Source organism: Bombus bifarius, unplaced genomic scaffold (genome assembly GCF_011952205.1).
Source record: "Bombus bifarius isolate JDL3187 unplaced genomic scaffold, Bbif_JDL3187 scf7180000008208, whole genome shotgun sequence".
Lineage (NCBI taxonomy): Eukaryota > Metazoa > Arthropoda > Insecta > Hymenoptera > Apidae > Bombus > Bombus bifarius.
This window is the reverse complement of record NW_022884511.1, coordinates 1,622,265-1,646,410: the sequence shown is the minus strand read 5'-3', so window position 1 is coordinate 1,646,410 and position 24,146 is coordinate 1,622,265. Positions and strand designations below refer to the sequence as shown.

The 24,146-nt window shown below is 32.4% G+C and overlaps 4 protein-coding genes across 6 annotated transcripts; 2 read left to right on the top strand and 2 right to left on the bottom strand.

Annotated features, from left to right (window-relative positions):
• Positions 1-5,251: 5,251 nt before the first annotated feature.
• Positions 5,252-14,201, bottom strand: LOC117210676 (mediator of RNA polymerase II transcription subunit 15). The gene is made up of 12 exons (XM_033453916.1): positions 14,052-14,201; positions 13,772-13,859; positions 13,589-13,640; positions 13,307-13,501; positions 7,100-7,359; positions 6,859-7,017; positions 6,675-6,793; positions 6,519-6,601; positions 6,270-6,431; positions 5,898-6,183; positions 5,718-5,820; positions 5,252-5,647 (listed from the first exon to the last, which is right to left on the bottom strand). The coding sequence occupies exons 1-12, from the start codon at positions 14,111-14,113 to the stop codon at positions 5,318-5,320; spliced, it is 1,899 nt and encodes a 632-aa protein (XP_033309807.1). The 5' UTR covers positions 14,114-14,201; the 3' UTR covers positions 5,252-5,317.
• A 333-nt stretch (positions 14,202-14,534) lies between these two features.
• LOC117210661 (deubiquitinase OTUD6B) lies at positions 14,535-16,575 on the top strand. Its single transcript, XM_033453879.1, has 4 exons — positions 14,535-14,747; positions 14,953-15,367; positions 15,462-15,681; positions 15,753-16,575. The coding sequence occupies exons 1-4, from the start codon at positions 14,678-14,680 to the stop codon at positions 15,936-15,938; spliced, it is 891 nt and encodes a 296-aa protein (XP_033309770.1). The 5' UTR covers positions 14,535-14,677; the 3' UTR covers positions 15,939-16,575.
• Positions 16,230-19,516, bottom strand: LOC117210660 (lysine--tRNA ligase). 3 transcript variants are annotated; one of them, XM_033453877.1, is made up of 9 exons: positions 19,416-19,507; positions 19,019-19,103; positions 18,793-18,937; positions 18,170-18,619; positions 17,847-18,092; positions 17,341-17,763; positions 17,081-17,274; positions 16,834-16,996; positions 16,230-16,756 (listed from the first exon to the last, which is right to left on the bottom strand). In XM_033453877.1, the coding sequence occupies exons 1-9, from the start codon at positions 19,435-19,437 to the stop codon at positions 16,649-16,651; spliced, it is 1,836 nt and encodes a 611-aa protein (XP_033309768.1). In that variant the 5' UTR covers positions 19,438-19,507; the 3' UTR covers positions 16,230-16,648. The 3 variants fall into 3 exon arrangements, with proteins under 3 accessions (XP_033309768.1, XP_033309769.1, XP_033309767.1); XM_033453878.1 differs by lacking the exon at positions 19,019-19,103 and having other exon boundaries at positions 19,416-19,516; XM_033453876.1 differs by lacking the exon at positions 19,416-19,507 and having other exon boundaries at positions 19,019-19,304.
• Positions 19,517-19,642: 126 nt separating this feature from the next.
• On the top strand, positions 19,643-23,187 carry LOC117210662 (protein PIH1D3). Its single transcript, XM_033453880.1, has 4 exons — positions 19,643-19,924; positions 20,413-20,615; positions 21,667-21,794; positions 21,922-23,187. Exons 1-4 carry the CDS (start codon positions 19,810-19,812, stop codon positions 22,049-22,051), a joined length of 576 nt encoding a protein of 191 aa, XP_033309771.1. The 5' UTR covers positions 19,643-19,809; the 3' UTR covers positions 22,052-23,187.
• The last annotated feature ends 959 nt before the right edge of the window (positions 23,188-24,146 follow it).

Genomic DNA, 24,146 nt, shown 5'->3' with positions numbered 1-24,146 from the left:
TAACGTTATAACGTATTACGTTATATGGTATAACGCTATACCGTATTACGTTATGTGGTATAAAGAAATGACGTTTTACGTTATATGTTTTTTCTTTATAACGTTTTACGTTATATGGTATAACGTTATAACGTAATACGTAATATGGTAAAACGTTATACCGTATTACGTTATATGTCATAACGTTATACCGTATTACGCTATATGGTGTAGCGAAATGACGTTTTACGTTATATGGTATAACATTATACCGTAGTACGTTATATGGTATAACGAAATGACGTCTTACGTTATATGGTATAACGTTATGATGTATTACGTTATATGGCATTGCCTTACAACGTATTACGTTATATGGTATAACGTTATACCATATTACGTTATGTGGTATAAAGAAATGACGGTTTACGTTATATGTTTTATCTTTATAACGTATTACGATATATGGTATAACGTTATAACGTATTACGTTATATGGTATAACGTTATACCGTATTACGTTATGTGGTATAAAGAAATGACGTTTTACGTTATATGGTATAACATTATACCGTAGTACGTTATATGGTATAACGAAATGACGTATTACGTTATATGGTATAACGTTATAACCTATTACGTTATATGGCATTACGTTATATGGCATTACGTTATATGGCATTACGTTATAACGTATTACGTTATATGGTATAACGTTATAACGTATTACGTTATATGGCATTACGTTATAACGTATTACGCTATATGGCATTAAGTTATAACGTATTACGTTATATGGCATTACGTTATAATGTATTACGTTATATGGTATAACGTTATAACGTATTACGCTATAACGTATTACGTTATGTGTTATAACGTTATTACGTACTACGTTATATGGTATAATATTATAACGTACTACATTATATGGTATAACGTTATAACGTATTACGTTATGTGGTATAACGTTATAACGTATTACGTTATATGGTATAACGTTGTAACGTATTGCGTTATATGGTATAACGTTATAACGTATTGCGTTATGTGGTATAACGTTATACGCTGACCATAGGTCCTGACCGTTCTCCTCTGATCATTCATTGTTGTGATAGCAACTGTCAGTTCAACAATTATCGAGAATACACCTAATGGCTCCATTCACAACCAACACACCAACTGGCAGCTCTTTAGAGAAGTCTTTACACACTCAACTTCAGCCTTAACTCCACTTAAAACTAAGGAAGAAATCGAAGCAGCCACGGAATACTTAAACACGAGCATAATAAATGCCATCCGCCTCTCCACACCGACAAAGACATCTATCAGCAAACAAGAATGTCCCCAATACATACTAAAAAAAATAGCAGAATAACGTAGACTAAGAAGAGTATGGCAGACCCATAGAACACCGGATGACAAACGCAAACTGAACAACGCAACTAGGAAGCTATCCAAAACCATAAAAAATTATAAAAACGACTGTTTCCAAAAATACCTCGTCAGCTTATCCCCCACAGCTGACTCCAACTACTCACTATGGAAGGCCTCCACGAAACTCGCACGCCCCCCACAAATAATCCCACCAATCCGCCGTCCGCAAGGTGGATGGGCGCGAAGCCCTATAGAAAAAGCCGACCTGTTCGCTAATTACTTGTCTAAAGTATTCAAACCCCATTCCCCCAAAGCTGCCGCGGGCGTTACTGAATACTTGCACACCCCCTTCCAAATGTCCCCTCCTATCGAACCCTGCACTTCTGCAGAGACTATAGAAACAATCAATCGCCTAAATCCCAAGAAAGCAGCAGGGCACGATCTAATAGGCAATAAAGCAATCAAGGAACTGCCCATAAAAGGGTTCGCACTCATCACATCGATTTTTAATGCTATCCTTCGCCTTGAACACTATCCTAAGGCCTGGAAAATCTCATTGATTACCCTCATCCCTAAACCCGGTAAACCGATATATGAAACCAGCTCCTATCGCCCAATCAGTCTTTTACCTACCCTGTCTAAACTATTCGAGAAGATGCTCACGAATCGACTCCTTCCACTCCTAGAGAACTTGAAAACACTCCCAGATCACCAATTCGGCTTCCGAAAACAACATTCAGCAGTAGAGCAAATCCACCGCATAACCCATACTATCAGCCAAACACTCGAAAAGAAAAAATATTGCTCAGCGGTTTTCCTAGACATCCAACAGGCATTCGACAAAGTATGGCATGAAGGGCTACCATACAAGCTTAAAAAGATCCTACCTCACCCCTACTACTCCATCCTAAAATCCTACCTAACCAATAGACAATTCATGGTTAAATGCCTAGACGCCACTTCCGCAACATTCCCAATAGAATCCGGCATACCCCAAGGTAGTGTCCTCGGACCCCTACTGTACTCCATCTACACTGCCGACTTACCTATATCAAACGAGATAACAATAGCGACATTTGCAGACGACACAGCGCTATTAGCTACCCACGCAGACCCGGTAATAGCCTCATCCACTCTCCAGCGAAGTCTCGACTCCATGGAAAAGTGGTTTCATAAATGGGGCTTCAAAATTAACGAAAAGAAATCCTCACATGTAACCTTCACGCTCCGAAAACAAACTTGCCCCCAGGTCACCATCAACAATGCAACAGTTCCTAGTAGGGACTCAGTCCGATACCTGGGCATGGCCCTGGACAAGAGACTAACGTGGAAGAAACACATCTCAGATAAAACGAAGCAGCTAAAGGACAAACTAAAAAAATTCTATTGGCTCACGGGCCGACGCTCCAAACTAAACATACAGAATAAAATTACCCTCTACAAGACCGTAATAAAACCTGTCTGGACCTACGGAATCCAACTATGGGGAACAGCAAGTAACTCCAACATTGAAATACTCCAACGCTTCCAATCGAAAACGCTAAGATCCTTAATATACGCACCTTGGTATGTTACCAACGAAACCATCCATCGCGACCTCAAGATACCCACAGTCGAAGAGGAAATAGCAAAATATAGCGACAGATATAACAAAAGAGTCAACAAACACCGAAACCCCCTAATCACTGGACTACTTGATACGACGGACCAGATTCGCAGGCTGAAGAGGCACTACCCGCTAGACCTAAACGCTAGATTCATTTAGTTATCCAAATTAAGCATATGCACTTACTTATAATACTTATAAATTATATTTATCTATAATAAGCATTAACTTATTATAAATAAACAGCCATTGTTACGCCGGGCGACTCTCTGCCTGGCCCAGGTCACACGCCGCGGGCCAGACGGACACCAGATGTCCGCTCTTCCGTACGGCGTACCTTCAATAGCCTTAAGCACCCGTCATAAACCCAAGTCACTTGCCTGCTAAAGTCCTTCAGACCCAACAAATTTCTTTTCTAAATCAGTTTCCAAAGACTATCGTTTACTACGGCTTGACACGGGAAAGTTAGTTTTTCTTACGATGCTTCCTACTAGCAACTTTCTATCGGGGACGGTTAAGACCCTTCCTAGTCCACCAACCTTCGTTTGTCCAATCCGAGGCAATGTATACTGCCCTCACTTCCTGACCTAAAATGGCATGAACAAATCCGATGATCCCGTGCGCTAGACACACCCATCACTAGCTTTCCTCCGACACAGCATCGTCACTCAACTTCACTTCTTCTACATCGTTGGAAAAGTCAACTACGAAGTCTAACGCTAATGCCTATCGGGGCAGTCTAAGCATAACGCGAGAGTGTCTCGGTATTGTCGAGCATACATTTTCCTCTCCTAAATATCTTATAGTGCTACGTCCACTAATACATTAAATCCAATTATAAGAGCCCTGCTCTAACGTACATATCTATCTTATCTTCGTGCGATAAGTGATTATCTATCTATCTATGCTCATCAGTGTAATCTAAGTGTTGGAAATATATAATTTATAATTCTGTGAATCACAGTGTTATACAAACTCAATCACCCCTATTATCTCAACGGAAATCAGGGGATTGATCAAGTCGTGGTGTCGATTGTTATAATCGTAACGGGAATTTACGACTCCCGTTGACGTCTCTCCTAGCGATTACGTCTCCCCGCGATTGGTCGAACAAACAGCCATGTCACTGCGCCACGCCAGAAAAATTACTGAAAATTCTCAACGCGAGAATTGATTGTAATTTCAACAAATAAATAAATAAAAATAAATCTTAAGACTTATAACGGGCCCTCGGGCTAGCTGAACATGTACTGCGGAGACGCATCGACATCTGGCAATCATCTTACTCGAAGAATAGGGTCTGCGTGTGGCGAGCTACGGGACAGAGACCGTTGGAATGTTTACTGTCGAATGTTACAACTATTTCCTTTTTAAGGAGAACTATAGAATAACTCCATGCCTTTGTTAGACAAGGCGTTCATCCCGTGACCGCGGCTACGTTCGGCGACTGGCTGTCGCCTCGAGCCCAAGCTCATTATCACAACTCTCGAACAATTACAATGTTGCGGGATTATCCAAAATTCCAAAGGCTCCGGTGTTCTTTCATCTCCGACATATATATACAGGATCATTGGTAACTGGTGGTACAAGCGGAAAGGGGGTAATTCTACGCGAAAAAAGAAGTCGAAAATATAGAATAAAAAAATTTTTTTTTAATTTTTTTAAAAATCTACAATGTGATCCGTTATAACGAGATGTAATAAGTGCACGCGTGCCGAGCGAAAATTCAAAGTCGATTTTCTCGAAAACAAAGCCTCAAACGAAAAATTTTTAATTCTATATTTTCGACTTCTTTTTTCGCGTAGAATCACCGCCTTTCCGCTTGTACCACCAGTTACCAATGACCCTGTATATCTCTTTTTAAAAAATTTGAAATTAATCCCATGTTTGGTTTCCTACTATTGTGACTTTTAATTTATCTATATTATATTATTATCTATATTATCTTATGTATATTATATTACTATGTTATTTGAAAGCTAATAAATATTTTTAAGGGCGATAGAATTGATATTAAATCTTTCGAATAAAAATATAATAGATTCAATAAAAATGTATAAGAAATTACAAATTTACTACTAAAATATACCAATTATTATTTGTATAAAATATTAATCCCATTTTATAATTGACAAATTATGTACAAAATAAATTATATACAATTAGTAACAACATCAGCATTGATTTAAACCAAAGTGTACAAGAATAATGTATAAGTATATGTATGTACTTGGAAGGAAAAAATTAAATGAGGAGACACGAGACATGTCATAATAATAAAGTCATATGTAATCAACAATTACGTCATAGTAATAATTTTGTATTTATAAAATATTTCGTATACGTAAAAACATATTACAAACCCATTAGTACAGTACTGGCAGTAACGGGAATTTGTGAAGGCGCGCTAGCTTGTCTTACACTCATTTCCCAAGTATCTAATAATTGAGACACAGAAAAACGTCGAGGAAGTTTCGTTATGCGCGCATTTAAAGCTTTCTGAACTGCACAAAGAAATGTTGTGGCATATTCATGGGGTGCCATTACGCAACGTGGTGGCGTTAAAGGATAATCGGCGGGAACAGTTACTGATACAGGAGGAACACATGGAAGATGACGATCATCCAGCCAGCATATTAATTGAATACATTTTGATCCAGTTTGTTGTGCAGGATCAAGACTGACCTATATATTATACACATATATGATTACTTACATATAAAAATGTAATGAGATTCTAAAATGAATGGATTACCTTAAACCGTTGATCTAATCGAGCTATTTCTCCTTGTAGTACGTCTGGTATTTCATTAGGAGACTCTTCTATCTTTTGTTTTTTTAATGGTTGTGGTAAATTTCTAGTTATAGAAGTAAAGTTCTGTTAAATTATGCCTTATAACACAATCACTCACAAATTAGTGCATTTATTTCTTACTTTATCTCTGGACCAAATAAAGCTTCTAGACACGGACCAAAAGTACGTTGTAGTGTATGATTTACAACTGGACTTTGGAGATGAGTGCTTACTGCTTCTAAAAGTGGACTGAAGAAATGATGTTCCTTTAAAGTCGTAACTGGAGGCCCAACACTAGCATCATTTCGTTTAAAATCTAATTTTTCAAGAACTACCTCACATTTTAGTAAAGTATCTAAAGGCATTCGTTTGCTAGGATTTGATAAAATTTCTAAAAGTTTCTTCATTTTGCTTAGTTTATCAACATCTGCAATTTAAAAGATTATACAAATGACTACATGCATGCACATAAAGGCACTGGTGGAAATGAATGTTAATACTAAAGTTACATACTTCCTTCATTTCCCATTTTAGCAATCATTCTTCGTAAAGGTTCTACATATTTACTTAATTGTCTAACTTTATCCCTATATGCTTGATCTTCTTGTTGTGGACTTGGGGTAGCTCCTACCCCTCCTGGAGTATTTAAAGAACTGCTAGGAGATGGTGCCATGCCTAATTTAATATAATTTTATTGTCTTTATTTCTATTCATGCTAGATTAAAATTAATGATTTTTATATTAAAAGTAATTTTGACATACCAACAGATCGTTGTGGTCCTGCCATCATAGGATGTTGTGGACTAGGTGAAGGAACTAATGCTGGTGATGCAACCATTTGATTGCTGAAAAAATAATAAAATGCAATTTTAATTTTTAATATAATTTTAAAAAATTTTAGTTTCTATTGTATCTAACCTTGATGGTGCGCCTAAACCAGCAGGACTTGGAGCAGATGGTGATGGACTCTGGCCCAGAAATTGATTTGGTGTAACATTTCGAGGGCCAGGGAAACCAGCATTTATCATTTCTCCTTGCTAAGAACAACAGCATTCATGAAAATCTTGAAATAATGGCTCATATTATTTCATTGTTTATGTACCTTCCTTTGCATATGACTTAATTGTTGCTGCATTTGACTAGGACCTATTTGCCCTGGAGTAATTTGATTCATTTGCTGTGGCATTGTTGTTTGAATGCCATTTAGAGAACCACTAATTTGATTTCCTATTTGATTGGATAGTTGATTTTGCATTTGGGTCTGAAATATACCACTTATTATTTATGTCCCCCTTTGTTCAAAAAGAAGAAATGCATGTTTTCTTGCAATAATAAATACATACTTGCATGTTTTGTTGCATTTGACCTGTTGTAATTTGTGCCATTTGGTTGGGAACCATTTGAGTCATTTGCTGAGGTATATTTCCTTGACCCATTGAATTCATTTGCGTTAACATTGAGTTGGTTTGCATGGTTTGAATTGGACCCATATGATTCATTGGACCGTTGGTTTGAGTAGGCATCATACCCATTCCTGGTATTTTACTTTGCATACCTTGCATGGCCATAGGTTGTCCAGGGCGCTGATTTAAGCTTTGTAATACTAAAACAATTATTAATATTACAATAATTAATAGTATAAAATATAGTATAGAATAATTGTCAATTAAGGTCAAGCATGACCTTTTTCTTCCTACTACTTGTTAAATCTTAACAATCTTCGTGACTTGAATGTCTGCGAGTAGTGCGAGGAGAGATGTAAAAGTATTTAGAATGAATCGTTGCAAGCAAATTAAGGGTCTTCTGATCAAAGAGTTAGTAGCAAATGATCTTCTGTGAGGGTGAGGTATATAGGGAAAACTAGTGATGGGTGCTGCCCGTCCCCCATCAACAGTCGCTCGTTGGTAGAAGTAACCTTCGAATCCGCTTATCCCGTATTTTACCGTAATGAGCAACCCAAGGAATGTCTCAACTTGAAGGATGTATAGTAGCAATTAAGGACCTTGACAGTAAAGGAAAAGATGCGTAATCTTATGACAGCAATTAATGGTTCCTTAGGATTATTGTGGGTCCGAGTAAATATGTTTAAACAGCTGGTGACCATCTTGGCCGAAGGATGGATTAGAATGTGTTTAGGTCACAAGACGTAACATCCTCCCCCTGTTAAGAGGGTACCGATCAAAAATTCTAAGTGACTGCAGTTAGGTGTGTGTATGTGTGCGCGCGCGCGCGTGTGTGTGTTAGCGAAACTAACAGGTGCTGAAACTAGTTGGATCTTCTATCGAACTCCTTCTCGAAAGCTGGCTGTCTAGACTCATCTGGATCAGGTTGGCTCGGTAGTCGCACTAGCCGTTTAACGCTTCGAACCAAGACGCTCCATGTAGTTTAAGCAGTGGCTGTTCGGATGATACCGCCGGTGCCGGGATAGACCTTGATGACTCAACCCAAGGACCATTGCATTGAAGGCACGTTGTCTCCCTCGTAATCCGCATCAGAGTCGTAGTCCGGATCGCAGTCGTCCCCTTCGTTGCCAATAAATTCCCAATTGGAGTCCACGGCCGAGAAAGTGTCTTTGAACACCTTGGTCCTAATCTTTGGTGGTTGTACTAGGTTGGCACGTGGAATCTTCTTCGTCTCTTTGGTGCCGAGTCACCAGATGGTCATATGATCCACGGAAGACGAAATCAGAGACGTCTTATCTTCCGTTTCTTCCGATTCATCCCAGTCGACTGGATGCATTTGATTAGAATTTGTAACTGTTGTCGTTTGTAGCCATCCTGAGAGTGATGCTTGCGAGAAATGTAGAAATGTTTTGAGCGAAGAGTTGTTAGCAAGTAATGTTTTGATCGACGAATTGTTAGCAAATACTGTTTTAAGCGAAGAGTTGTTAGCAAATAAAGTTCAGTGATGGTGATGTCTAGCCCTTTGCGGACGAATGTCGGCAAATAGCCGCCCAGATCTTTTTCCCGTTGCGGACACGTGTCAGCACATAGCCGCCCGAATCTGTTCACAATTGCGGACGCTTATTATGAAGTGGCTATCGTACGTCTATTTTTCTGAGCGATAATCTTATACGTATTTACAGATAAGTATAGTAAACTAAACAGTATTACGTTTTTGATGAAATAAAATTAGAGATCTTTAGCGATGAAGTTTTATCTTCCGTTTAACGTAAACTCGCCACGTAGGATGATGGTAGATTCAGAACGAATTTCAGTTTTTCAATGGCATTACCAGATGAATCAGCAAGCTTTTCATATATTTTATGTATTTTTTATAATATCTTACACACGATTCCTAAAAGATCCAGAAAGGATATGTTCGATAGAAGACCAGACCAATATACAGCTACATATTGTTTATGCGGAAGTCCCAAAAATGGTGGTGAAATTATTTTCTTGGGGCTTGGAAACATTAACCATAAATTCTTACCTATTATATAGCGCAAACCAGGAGAAACAGAATAAAAACGAAATAACGCAGTTGCAATACGTACGTCGCTTAATGAATCAATTAGTAGGAGATTTTCGTGATACTGACACCAAGAATATTCCATAAACTTTTGGACAGCAGAAAGGCTGAACGGCCTTTTATAGATTATTCGGTGAGATGATACAGCAAATTATTAGCAAATTTAAAACCTACATTTAATATATTTTTTTTATTTTTAATTTGTGTTTTACAATTTTTCCAGCTGGACATTTGGTAAATATTTATGTACACATATATTATTTAATCCCTTATTTAATATGTTTCATATAATGTATAAGAAATGTATAACAGTGCAGTATTTAAAATTTTTTAGAAGTAGTTAAGAGAGGAGTACAGAGTATACATAAAGAGATATGTGTGAGAGTACAGGAAGCTTCAGAAAGCTTCATTATAGTCAAGGCAATACCAAAGTCTAAAAACAATCTCAAAGTTAAAGAAATTATTAATAAATTTATTATAAATTAATAATTTAGATCTTAGATTATATCTTCTTTTTGTTAATAAGAAAAAAAAACATAACCTAATTACTGACGTCCCAAAAATTTTTTGAGTTTTGAATTAAATGAAAAATACTGACAAATATGTCAAAATTAACTAACATGTATTATTCACAATATGATAGTTCCATAGAAAGTGAAACTGCTTATGATTCTGACAACTCAGATGTACGTAAATTGTTAAGAACATCACCATCTCATGCTAAATTTTATGAATATATTGATCGTAGAAATGATGAAGAAGTTTTACATGAAAAGTGGAAGTATAAATTACGTGAACAAACAACCCTTGCAAAAGAGATCAAAGAACAATGTGGTATGGCAGTTAACCTAACAGATAATCGAGTATGTTATTTTTATAAACCTGTTGTGCAGCATATACCGGGCATGAAATTTAAAATAACATTTGATTATGTTAAACTATTGCGCAAATGGTATATTAGTTTGGGCCACACTCGTTTGCCCCATGAGATTACACTTAATGACAAAGTAAAAGATGGTACTTATGATCCTATTTCCAGAAGAATTCTCAAAATGATATATGAAATAAAAGATTTGTTGGATACTTTTATACAAAAATTGGAATATATATGTACAATGGTTGACAATATGAAAGAAGTTTACAAAGACATAGAATTTCAAGTAAATGAATCTTTAACCAAAACCAAAATAATACTGAAAGAAAAAAGCTGGCCTAAAGGTATACAAAAGACAAGTACAAAAGATATTATTATTCTAGACATAGTACTAGATAATAACTTTAAAGCTGATAATCTTTCATACGAGTATGAACACAATAAGGATACATCAGCACAACAAAAAAGAATGTGCATATTTAAATTAGAAGAGAAGATAAAAATATTTTTTGATCTTCCTTTAGTAGAAGCATTTAATGTATTTATGGAATAACATTTTTTCTAGTGATGAAGTATTACCATCTTAATTATATATTACATTTCATTTAAAATAAATCCTATAACTACATGAAACATATTTCTTCATATTATGTTTATATTTAAATATACAATTGTTACTTTCTATTTGAATGTAATAAGATCCTAAATATTTTATTAAGTACGATTTTTTGTGTGGTTCTGTATTATATTTTTCAAATTTACTTTTGGTTACATATATCTTTAATAAAACCATTATCTGTTAATACATTAACATCAGATTATTTTTTAAATTAAAATGTACTAACTGTCGGCCCATTTTGGTACTTTGGTATGTTAGGATTTACAATGAAACAGTTAGTTAACACTAATCCTGCCAGCGGCGGTCAAATTGACCGATCTCGAACTTCTACACAAATTTAACCATATTTAAATTTTAATATATCGCTTCATAATTTCTGATTTTTCCTAAAACATGCATACAATATATTTTTCGGTATTTACTTTTAGTTTGCTCTTTTATTTTCTGAGAAAAATTTGTATTCTGGCTTGCCTACCGTGAGCGGTCATTTTGACAGACCGACAAAATATTTTAGTTATTCTTAAAATAAATGAAATCAGTACAAAGAACAGGCTATCTCAAAACAAAATCAGTGATAACAAATAATAACAGCTGTTACACCCGTAATCTTGTCATAAAACATTATGCATCCCTCGATCAAGATGACCACCAGCTGTCAAGACATATCAACCCACACCTATAATAATCCTAAGGAACCGCCATAAAATTCAGCATTTTTTACAGTTCATTGTTACAAACATTTTAAAACTCGAGAAGTTTCTTAGGGTTATTGCTCATTGCGATAAAACACGGGAAAAGTTTTCCCAACTCCACTCTCGAGTAACCGTTGGTGGAGAATGGTCAATACTCATCAATATTTTCGTATAAATATCGCCATCACTGACCATATTCTTACTTACAATTGTCCTTTCCACTAGAATACATCTCAGTTTGTTAGTAAATTAGTTGACATCTAAACTTGTTATCTCTAAAACTCAGACAGAAAGCATCTCAGAGCGTTTTGTGTAAAGTTGTTATAAACCAAAGTAAAGCATATCAAATTTGACAATAATTTTGTATTCCATACATGGTATTATTCTGTGATAAATATTTACCCTAGAAATGTCAAGACTTCTAAAAAAAAGTTATAAAAAAAAAATAACGGACATAGAAAAAGAGTGTATCTTGTTCAATGTGCGATGAACAAGAAACTTCAGCAATTAAAAATGGCATGGAAACACATGAAAAGCTATTTACAACCGAATCAGAGTTGAATATTATAAATAAGCGTTCACATCCAGGACAAAAAGGAAAGAAATTATCATTGACAGCAAAGGGTGAGACTGATGTAGAGAATTAACGTATCGAAACTAGACCCGTTGGGACACTTTGGAGAGAAATAGGTGTAAGTCCCAAACCTGGCAGGACATCAGTTCATAATATTTTTAGGGATATACTAAACAGCATATAATGAAAAGACAAATAAAGATGGCATTTTATCTTATCATTGATCACCGTATAAGGGATCACATAATAAAATGTATGGAAGAAGAAGCATTTAGAGTATTGGGGACTAAGAGGGAGCTAGATGCAATAAAACTAGATGCATTTATTGCTCTGCTATATGTCCAGAGTGCATATCAGGCAAAAAATTTAGATATCTCATATTTGTGGAATAAAATTTGGAGAACTGCATTTTTTTCAAAAACAATGAGCTGGAATGACTTTGCTGAAATCATGAGGTTTATACGACTTGATAAGAAGAGTGAAAGAAGCCAACGTTTACAAACCAATAAATTTGCAATGGTATCTACAATATAGGGCCAACTTATAGAGAATTCACAAAATTGTTATAAACCTGGTGCATACATTACTTTTGTATGAAGAACCGCGAGAAAAAAGCCATACAATATAACTATTAACAAGTTCAGATTCATTACTACAAAAATGCTTGTCAAGTAAAAAATTGTAAAGGTTACAAAATTACGAAAATTTGTTTAAGATGTGGGTAATATGTATGTGGCAAATGTACATTTGATAATAAAATAATTTGTAAAAAATGCAACGAAGTTGAATAAGATATACCTCTATATAAGTAAAAGCATAATTCTATTTAAGTCTTTAATGAAATTAAACGAAAGTAAATTTGGACAAAATTTTATGAAAGTTCATCATTTTATATAGATTTAGCAATAAATTAACCATTATCTAAATTAAATCATAAAAACTATTACTTCTTTAATCACTGGTCATTTTGACTGCACACGATAGGACTAGGTATACACAAAATGTCGTTAGTTTTAGTGTTAATAAAGAGCTAAATGAGATATCTTGTTACTCGTCAACTAGAATATTTTAGTATAAAACAATATACCTTATTTCCCAATATCATTATGTTAAAATAGATATGGAAACTAAATATGTATTGTGAATTAAATAAATATGTAATATAAATTAAAAATGTAAAAAATATATATGTATAAATATTGTAAAAGGTAATATTATTTTATCTATATAATTACTTTAGCTTGTATTTTTAAAGAATCTGTTACTTGTTAAAAAATGTATTATCAATTTCTACATTTAATGACCAAAATATATACTTACAATTGGTAGCAGTATTTGTTGGTGGTTGTGGGATTATTCCTTGAGGATTAGATCCTGGTCCATTCATATTCATCATTTGATTGTTTCCAGTTCCTTGACGTGCCAATGTTTGTAATGCCCCAATTGGATCAGGCATACCCTGATTTCCAGAACCACCTGTACCTGGTGCATTACCTCCTGTGCCCTTTTTAGAATCTGGAAGAAGTATAATATATTATAAAGTGTTAATTATTTATCTATAATTTATATAAATTAAAATAAATATATATATGAATATATTACTTAATTCTCTGACATGTAGAATTAATCTGGCCACAAAACCTAGATATTCTTCCTAAAAATAAATGAACTTGTTATTAATTGAAATAATTAACAATTTATCACTTGGAATATTTAATATATTATTTATCTCTTATACAGATAATCTAATGGTAATAAACAAAAACGAAAAGAATAACAACACACCTTAGTTTTTGCTTTTTGGAAAACATGATTTTCCATTTCAATACTGTTTTTTGCAGTAGGCATTCCAGACATTTGCACAGCTTCATCTCTATGATAAAAATATTTAATAAGTATAAAAATACGCATTTCTTCTATTTATTCAAATATATAAATTTATTTGTTACATTTCTTTTTTATACAAATATTATAGAACTTTTTCCTTTTTAATAATTTATATTATTTAAATGATGTTAATAGGAACATTTTACCGTTTATAACCTTTTGACATAAATTGACTTACATTTTTGCTATTACACTTTGTCGGAAACTTTGTGTTCTCCAAGAATTCTCATCAGTTGCCATTTTTAATGTTTAATAATTAAGTCAACAATCGAAGTCGTTACACAACTTTCTTCTATCACAGTATCTGTATGACTAAACAACCATATAGCTAACTGAAAGCCTGCTCTTTGAGGTATAGTTTGGAATATAACGATATAGTAAATAGCCTCCTTAATCATGTTTCTATGAAAACGATGATTACTTTATTGCACTATATAAATAACTATCTTTTATTCGCTGCTTTTAAATTATAAATTTTTAAATTATAAATTTAAAACATTCAAAACATTTATGAAATTATAGGTAAAAATTAGAAATGTTTAGTAAATTTTAAAGTAATTAATTTTTTTATCTAATAACAGATTTTGAAATTTTTCTCAAAAATAGATAGATTCAATCATTCAATATTCAACAATTTTTAGATATTTAGCTTAAGCCAAAAATATGAAATTTAAGGCTTACCTAATATCATGTCAAAAGTGAAAATTGATTCATGAAAATGCTATGATGCATCATTCGTTTATCATGTCGGTACTTTATTCCTTAACCTTAAAAAAAGTTTCTAAGTAACCTCTAAATTAAAAAATGGCAGAATTAGAATTAACAGAAGAAGAATTAACATTAAAACATAAAAAAGAACGGAAAGAATTACAAGGTAATAAAATTATATAATTGTAGTTTATAGGATATTTTTTCTTTATTAATGATAGTAGGTTCTTTAACGTAATATGATTTACAATATTGTGCTTACGTAAACGATTTGTTAATAGAATTTTATTATATTGTAAATATTTAATATTATATTTTTAATAACATTTTTCAAATGTATGACCTTTTAGTTACTATATATTAAATTTTAGCACAAATACAAACGCTAAAAAAGTCAATTTGTAAGGGTGATAAGAAGAAGAAGAAAGAAGTAACTGAGGAAATCAATCGCTTAGAAGAAGCTTTAGATAAAAGACAAGAAGAAGAGTTTACTACATGGAAAGTTACACATCTTAATATCAATAATGTGGAAAATGAAGATACAGATAATAGTAATGACAAAAGCACAAAAGACAACAAACAATATGAACAACCAACACATAGAATTTCAAAAGCACAGAAGAGAAGAGACAAGAAAGCAAATGCAGAAAGGGAACGCAATCAGAGAATTATAGAACAAGAAGCATTAAATGTTTTTGGGAAAAGAAATGTAGAATTGCAAACTATTAAGAAAATACTCTGTGAACGTGGTTTGATGATTTATGAGATTCCAAGTGATGGCCATTGGTGAGTTACTTGTTTCGATTGTTTAAAATAATTTGGGGCATAAAGTACGAATTTTTTTACTTTATTTACACTGCTACCAAATTAATTTTTGCAGTTTATATAATGCTGTTGCACATCAACTAAAAATTATAGGAGAAACTCCATTGAATTTTCATGAACTTAGAACAAAAACTGCTATATATTTGAGAGAAAATATGAATCAATTTTTACCATTTATTTCCAATCCAGATTCTGATGATGTTCTTTCACCAGAACAATATGAAAAATATTGTGATGATGTAGCAGATACAAGTGCCTGGGGTGGAGCTATTGAGGCAAGTTTAAATAAACTATGGAAATACATGTATTGTTCTAAAATTTATAAAATCATTTTTGTTTAAAATAGCTACAAGTTCTTTCGCATGTGTTGAAATGTCCAATAGAAGTCATTCAGGCATCAGGAGCACCATATGTTATTGGTGAAGACTATAGCAATGAAAAAAAAATGATATTGACTTATCACCGGCATATGTATGAACTAGGAGCTCATTATAATTCTGTTACAGAATATGTTATAGAAGAAGAAAGCTGATAGAAATGGATCTTGTATCTGACTAATATTTACGAAAGAGAAATTAAGCATGTTTCATAATACTTTTTACTATGATAAAATATATGAACTATTGAAAGCTGCCACAATATAAGTGTCCAGGAAACATATCAATTTTAAATTAATAGTTCGACGTTTCTCTGGCAATTTTAACTAATATATACCTAAAAGGCTGTAACTTCTGTTAAATAGTAAATTTAGTCGAAGGTAACAAAATAACAAATTAATAGGTTTTCCTTTGTGGATTTTTGTAAAATAATTATTGCACTATTATTATGTGAGAGAAAATTTTATTTATTTATTACTTAAATATTTGACAATATAAAGAAGCTGCCAGCAAATTGCAAGTACACATTTACTGTTCAGTGCTTGCTTCTTCCCAAGTTTTAATGTAAATACCTATTTAAATATGATTTACATTTTTTGTAACAAAAATTTAATTTGTGATGAAAATGAAGCAAATATTAAAGCGATATTATTGCAGTAGAAATATTAAGATTGTGTATGCGTGAATAATATATGCTAATACTTTTGTCATGTGTTCTTATAGTTTTGTACTATTTTGATGGTGAGTAACACATATAAAATGTGAAATAAAAATGACGAAATATTAAAATCATTAGTTTTTGGAAGTATATCTTGTTTATTCTTCAGTTTGCGACAGAAGATCACGGGAAAATTAAATTAAACTTTCAGTTTTGTACATGATTTACATTATCATTTGCTGTTTTATCATCTTCAGATATTCCTTGGTTTTTATTTGGATCATCCGGTTTCATTTGTGGGAACAGCAGTACTTCCTAACGATACATCATCATCATATTTTTTTTTTTATCATATTCTGTTGTTTATATATTTTTATCATTTAAAAACTTACTTTGATATTATTTGCATCTGTAAGTAACATTGTAAAACGATCAATACCCATTCCCCAACCAGCAGTTGGTGGTAAACCATATTCCAATGCAGTACAGAAGTTTTCATCAACAAGTTGAGCTTCCTCATCTCCAGCTGCTTTATCTTTTGCTTGTTGCTCGAATCTATATATTCATAATATTGAATAAATTTTTTAAATCAAACTGTAATTGGTATTTATGAAAGGTTTTTGTTTAATTAACATTTACCTTTCTCTTTGTTCTATAGGATCGTTCAATTCTGTGTATGCATTACAGACTTCTTTTTTCATGATGAATAATTCAAATCGTTCTGTTAATCCTGGTTCAGAACGGTGCCATTTTGCTAATGGAGACATAATTTGTGGGTGATCCAAAATAAATGTAGGATTGATACAAGTTTCTTCTATAAATTCCCCAACAAGCTGTTAAAAATTTGTTGATAAATATATGTAACTATAAAAGTTCCTTAAATTTAAAATTCATATTACCTTATCCAGTAATCTAGCTGTTGTTCTTGGTGGAGGACATTCAATCTCATGTTTGGTACACAGATCAGTAAGTATTTGATTTGTTTCTGGGGTATTTAATTTATCCGGTAGAGGCAACTTAAATTTTAAAATTTCTTCTAAAGTTTTTATCATTGAAACCCGTTTAAATGGTGGAGTAAAGTCAATTTCAATTGCTTCACCCTCTGGCCCATCTGGATGGTATGTTATTTTATAACTGCCATGAATAGCTTTTACCATTCCTGATACCATATCTTCCGTAATAGACATCAAATCATTATAATCTGCATAAGCCATATAAAATTCACAAGTAGTGAATTCCGGATTATGCGTCAAATCTATCCCTTCGTTTCTAAACTGTCTTCCAATTTCATATACTCTATCCAGTCCACCTACTACCAACATCTACCATTATGCACACACAACAATGTATTAATATATAATTTACAAACAATATTTAATTGTGAGTATAACGAAATACCTCTTACTTTATGATATAATTCTGGAGCAATGCGCATGTATAAGTCCATATTTAATTCATTATGATGTGTAACAAAAGGTTTAGCTGTTGCACCACCAGCAATCATATTCATCATTGGTGTTTCAACTTCTAAAAATCCAAGTTCATCAAGAAATTTGCGGATATATGCAACTATTTTTGCTCGTACATGAAACGTTTTTCTTATTTTATCATTTAATATAAGATCTAAATAACGCTGACGAAATCTTGTCTCCTAAGTTATTAAAAATAATACAAGGGTTATTAGCTTAAACAGATATATATCAAGAGAGGAGTTTCATCATTTTGTACCTTATCTTTTAATCCAAAATAGAGATTTGGCATCATATGCAGGCAAGGACTTAAAAGAGTAATACTATGTGGTATAATGGAGAATTCGCCCTTCTTAGTTTTTCCAGGATTTCCAACTACACCAATAATATCACCTCTTCTTATCTTAGAAGTATCAGTGGCAAATTTTTCTCCATCTTTATACTGTCTTGCATTTGCCATTACTTGAATTTTAACACCTTCTCCTCTAAGGTCGTAAAAAATCAGTTTAGCACCTGATTCTCTAATTGCATGTACACGACCAGCTACGCTATATACTTCATTGTCTAATATTTCTCCAGGTTTTAAATTATTACTGAATTTTTCAATGAAATTTTCCAATGAAATTGATACATGAAACTTATGTGGGTATGGATTATCATTCGCATCTTTGAGGTTCTTGATTGCTTGAGTCCTAAGTTTAATGTATTCCTAAAAATCATTACATATCTAATGTAAATACAATCATAACATAGCGTTTATTTAATTAAAAAGATCCTTAACATTATCATGATATATATATCAGAGTATATATATATGAGTATATATATATATATATCAGAGTATATATATGTGAGTATATATATATATATATATATACTCACATTTGGAGCAATATCTTCTTCTTGAACTTCTTTTTTCTCCTGAGTTTTGGTTCGGTCTTCCACTATCGCTTGAGTAACTGTTTTTGCTTCTTTTTCTGCTTTTTCTTTCAGTTTTTGCTCTGCTTTCAAACGCCTTTTTATTTCACTGTAAGCAAATTTGGAACACAACGAACATTGGTTATATTACGCATATAAATAAACATGATTTTGATTAAGACATACGCACTTTATGTAAAAATGGCGTACAGATATCTGATGCAATTTTGTTGATTTTGCTTGATAAAATACCGGCGATACCACATCAACAAAAGCTTTGGTTATGTTGCACAACATAGTTAATTAAAATTATCGTTGCTATAATACTTAACGTATATACATATACATACACAATAAATATATTTGTTCAAAAATATTTACAAAATATTGCTATTTAGTGCTTGAAAAAGACACATCAATGTAATCAGTTATTCATATAACAACGTGGGTAGGTAAAATATGGCACCGATCGCTGTTCTATGTAGGTTATGTCAAAATTACTAATATAGGTAATAAAAAATTCTTCATAGATGCAAGATAGGAAATTTGGAAATCTAATTTTCTATTAGTATTATTATTTTACTCACTTTTTTGATAACACTGGTACATTCATATTGTCAGCCATGTTGGTACACTTCCGTAGAAAAGATTTTCACTTTGTGGTTGGTGATCCTGAAAGGTGCCCATTTGCCGAAGTAATCGTTTTATTTTTCAGTTCACATATGGTTTTAATTTTAAATACATTTTCTTTTTACTTAAAATTATTTATGTTGAAGACTATATTTCATTGTTCTAAGTATATATTTCAAATAAATAAAAATGTGTATAGAAATTATAATTCTTTTCTATCTTATTGTCACTTTTACTAGTACGATATTTGAAATATGTTACCTTGACAACGACGTTTGTTGATTGGCGCGTTCAGTATTAGTCGTTTGTGTCTAATGTCAATCTGAAGGATATTTTCACTCGATTAGAAAAATGGATGGTTGTTTTGGTTATCACGAACTAAAAGCATTGCAGGAATTAATTAATCCTCTTAAAAATGATTCAGATTCTGAGGATGATTTACCACAGGCTGGCGCTCGGAAACTTGGTAAGATTTAACAAGTTTACAGGATATAATTGTTTCTTCTCTACACTCGTTTAATATTTGATATTTACAATACAAAGATTTCTTTTTCCTATAATAATCACTTAAAATGGTTTAAAGTTGAAGCTATTATTCTTATGATGATAATTAGTGTATTTTTGTTTGAAAATTACATTTTACTTAAACAAAATGGTGTGCGTGTGTGCAAAGTAGAATTTATAAAATTATTCAAAATAAATTGCACTGTATTATATTCATATTAAAACATATGAAATTATATATATTATGAATAATATAAACATATGAATAATATGTATTACTGGCAATAATATTGATTATTTTGGATATTGTAAATATTCGTGTATATTGTCTACATTTAGTATATTTTTGTACATTTACATCTCCTATAAGTGAATAAATATTCGCCATTTAATAAGAAAATTTTAGTTTTTGCGACAGTATACGCGATGTATAAAATAGATATTTTTAAGGACCTGGCGATATCGGTACTCGAAATGGAAAGTTTCAAGACCGTTCGGGCCCACATGCACCGCTGAAAGCGGAAGCTGATGATATTTGGCATCCGTCTGAAGCAGTTGCTTCGCAGAGTACGGAAGCCTACGATCCAAGAAAGGTGCCGGATTATGAGATGAAATTTAAGCAGGCGGTGACGGCGGAAGACGTCTTTTTGGGCGTTAGTATCGCATCAACGTGTACAGCAAATAGATCGTTTTCAAACTCGGCTAGTTTGCACACATTTTCAATAGAAGTTTCCTAATTAATTCCTTGTTACAGGTTGCGAATTGTTGGTGTTAAATGCAAATAGTCGCTGTGATAGAATTTTATTTCATTCAAAGTTTATTATGATATATTATATTATACTTTATTATATTTCATTGTTCTATGTCAAGTATTAACTCGTCACACGAATTGCTAATATTTTAGTAATGATTTATTTATTCAAGGGTTCTTTTTCCTATTACATAATTTACATTAAAATGTATATTATATTTTTACTTTACAAGAATTGAGATCGATTTAATTAAAATTAGTTCTCTTCTTTTAGTGTTAATTTTGTTTCTCGTGTAATATTCTGTGCACCATGTTTATTATAGCATGAAACAGCTCGTGTTTTATATGTTATTTTGTACCCGAGACATTTTCAGTAGTTTTTTCCTCTTATCTTTCATATTACACGTAATTCCCTCGAGATTATTAATAACGAGTGCTTCTCATTGAATTAAATGACTCATAATACAACCTTGCTTCCAGTGAATCGTGGTTTTCCTGGTACCAATCATTTTCCTATATTATTTACAATTAAGTAGTGATCACTTCATGAAATTCCCGTTATTATCTTGTTGTTTATCTTGCAAGAAATATGTCACATTAAAGTATTTATTTCGAACAATTATGTACTAAAACCATAAAAATACGTTCTTTATAACATAGGATCATTTTCATTTTTATTTATATGTGTTACGTCGCAATTAATTATTTAAAATAGTTAAATTTTCATGATTGTATTTCTTTCGTATTTTGAAGAACTTTTTTCATTCTGTATATTAAAAAAGCTTTCAATTCCAAAGAAACCGTAGCAAAATGATTAATCGTGGCTACTTAATCACGTAAAGTGGATTTAAGTGTTAATTACGTAAAAGTTGAACCTAAACTAAACTTAGTATATATATGGTATATACTTCTATTATAATAAAGAACTAAGTCACATTTTCTTGCTAAATCAGATGGGCTTCAAAACGCCAGGGACCGCATCCTGCGAGTGGTTGTCCGTATTGGTGAAGATGCCGCAGGAAGTGCGCGAGAAAATCGAGCTGTCCGTGGAAACCGAAGCGATCGACGTGCGGAGCCCAAGGTGAGACAGGAACCCAACGATTTATCAGGCAATCCCTTACGAACTTTCGTTGCTTTTCGAACTTTTGTTTGACAATTTTACGAGTCCGTAAATCTGCCAGAGCGTAAAACTAGTCACAATTTTCCAGATATCGACTGCATCTCGAGACGCCACATCCGGTTGATCCTAACGCTTCATCGGCCAAATGGCATAGTGATATTTCTACCTTAGAGGTCACCCTCAGACTTGTACGCGAGTTGGACGGTGTAAATTTTTAATCAACGTTACGGTAGGCTTTTAATCTCGACTCTTATAAAAACTTGAGGGACTTCTGTATCGATCGCGATTAGTATCTTCGCATCTGTGTACATTACTGTTCCTAAAATTAGTCATGTTAAATCATGTTAAGGGCTGATCCTTGATATTCGAACTTTGTTATTTTTTAAAATCTTTTAACCGATGAATGTCTTCAATTATTGAAAAGTAATATTTGTAAAATTTAATATTAATATTACTTTATATGTAACAATACCTATTTAATTTTATTTTACCTATTTGATTTAACTATACTTATATAACTAAATTCTCTAATATCTTGTGGTAACAGTAACATTTTGTTAATTTCTGTAGTTGATTTCTTCCTTTCTTTTGCGTTATTTCTGTGATTTCAAATTTACGAATGGTAGTACATATTTAGTTTCTCTTTTAATCTTCTCTCTCTCCAGTAATGAAATTGCCATGCCCTTACAGAAACGATTCTTTTACAGAATCCAGATCTCTATTTTTATTTTAATTGTTTGACGGATCGAAAAAGAGATTCGTTAGTAATATAAGAAGTATAACATGTGAGATGCAATATATGGATCGTAATATTGTACATGAGATGTTTGCTTGAATGTACAGGAAAAAGCATTATTTGTTTATAATATTTCTCTTCGTATCCGATTAAAGATCGACGTATTGTATTCTCTTGTATTGTATTCTTGCCGTTAAGGCAAATGATATTCATATTGAGAGTTGCGTTTTAGAATATGAAATAAATACCTGCTGGGTACATATTATACAACTTCAGATACTTTAGATTAACAAATTTACTTGTAAATGTTGATTAATATTAATTTATGATAAAATAACTTTTTATAAAAGCTAGGTTTTGATAAAAATACTTTGATTCAAGGTATAAGTAAAATAAAATGAATTGTGTATCCTACAATAATGTAATAAGTAATGATTACTTTCATAAAACATAGAAAATTCAAGCATACTATTTCATATGTTTTAAAATCAATATTAATAATATCATTTTGACACAAAATTCAGTAGAACCTTATTTATGCAAATAAAGGTATAAATATAGCATTATTTACCTTCTTAACATGAGTTTGTATATTTAAAAATATGGTATAAATAAAGGATAACATAAGAGCTTAGATCACAGAACCATATGTTTGGTTACTTTGGTATTTTCAAACAAGCTATAATAAAAATATTTCAATTTTACTTTGTTGGCTTCATTAAATTTTTCTGGTCGACAGAATCATTTATTTTAATTAAAATTTTTCTTGAAAAATGATTTTCCCTTGAAATAATATAAAAGCATGTTTTTATAGAATTTCATGCAAACAATATTATATTGATACTAAACTAATATACATAAGATAGTATATTAGCAATATTGTAATATCGGATGAAGCATATTATTTTACCACACTAATAATTTAAATTCATTGAACGGCTATCGATACGATATTCACGAGAGAGATAAAATATTCAAAAGAAATGAAACAAACGAAATAACCAATCAAACAATGAGAATTTTTATAACAAATGTTCCACGTCTATTTGCTGAGAGTGTTCATCTAGTTTTAAACGATCGATTATTTGCGAAATTCTCAATGCATCCTGTCACGTGTCTCAGACAAGACTCTCTTAAATAATCATTTCCATAATCTCAGAAACCACTCGTGTCTCTTGATGCGAATACAGAAATTACTCAGGCCTTATTATACATAGATGATCGTTTCGTGCTATGAAATCTAAAGTGACCCGCCTCTTTTCTAAGATGCATCTATTACATGCCAGAAAGGGGATGAAAAATCACGATAATGAATGCAAAACCATTGAAAGAATCGAAAGTGTATTCATGCTTTCGGTATATATTTGATTCTTGAGTTGAGTCGTTCATGTCTGATGAAGAATGGCTAGAATAGGTCCTTAGCTGTGTCGAGTGATTTATTTTCGTAGATTATTACTTTTCAATCATCTATGTATAAATTAATATCCTTTTTAATTTCACAGACTATTTAATGGTTTATTTTCGCGGTTTAATTAGTACTTTTACTCTTATTTTATTTTGTATTAACTCTGCAGCAT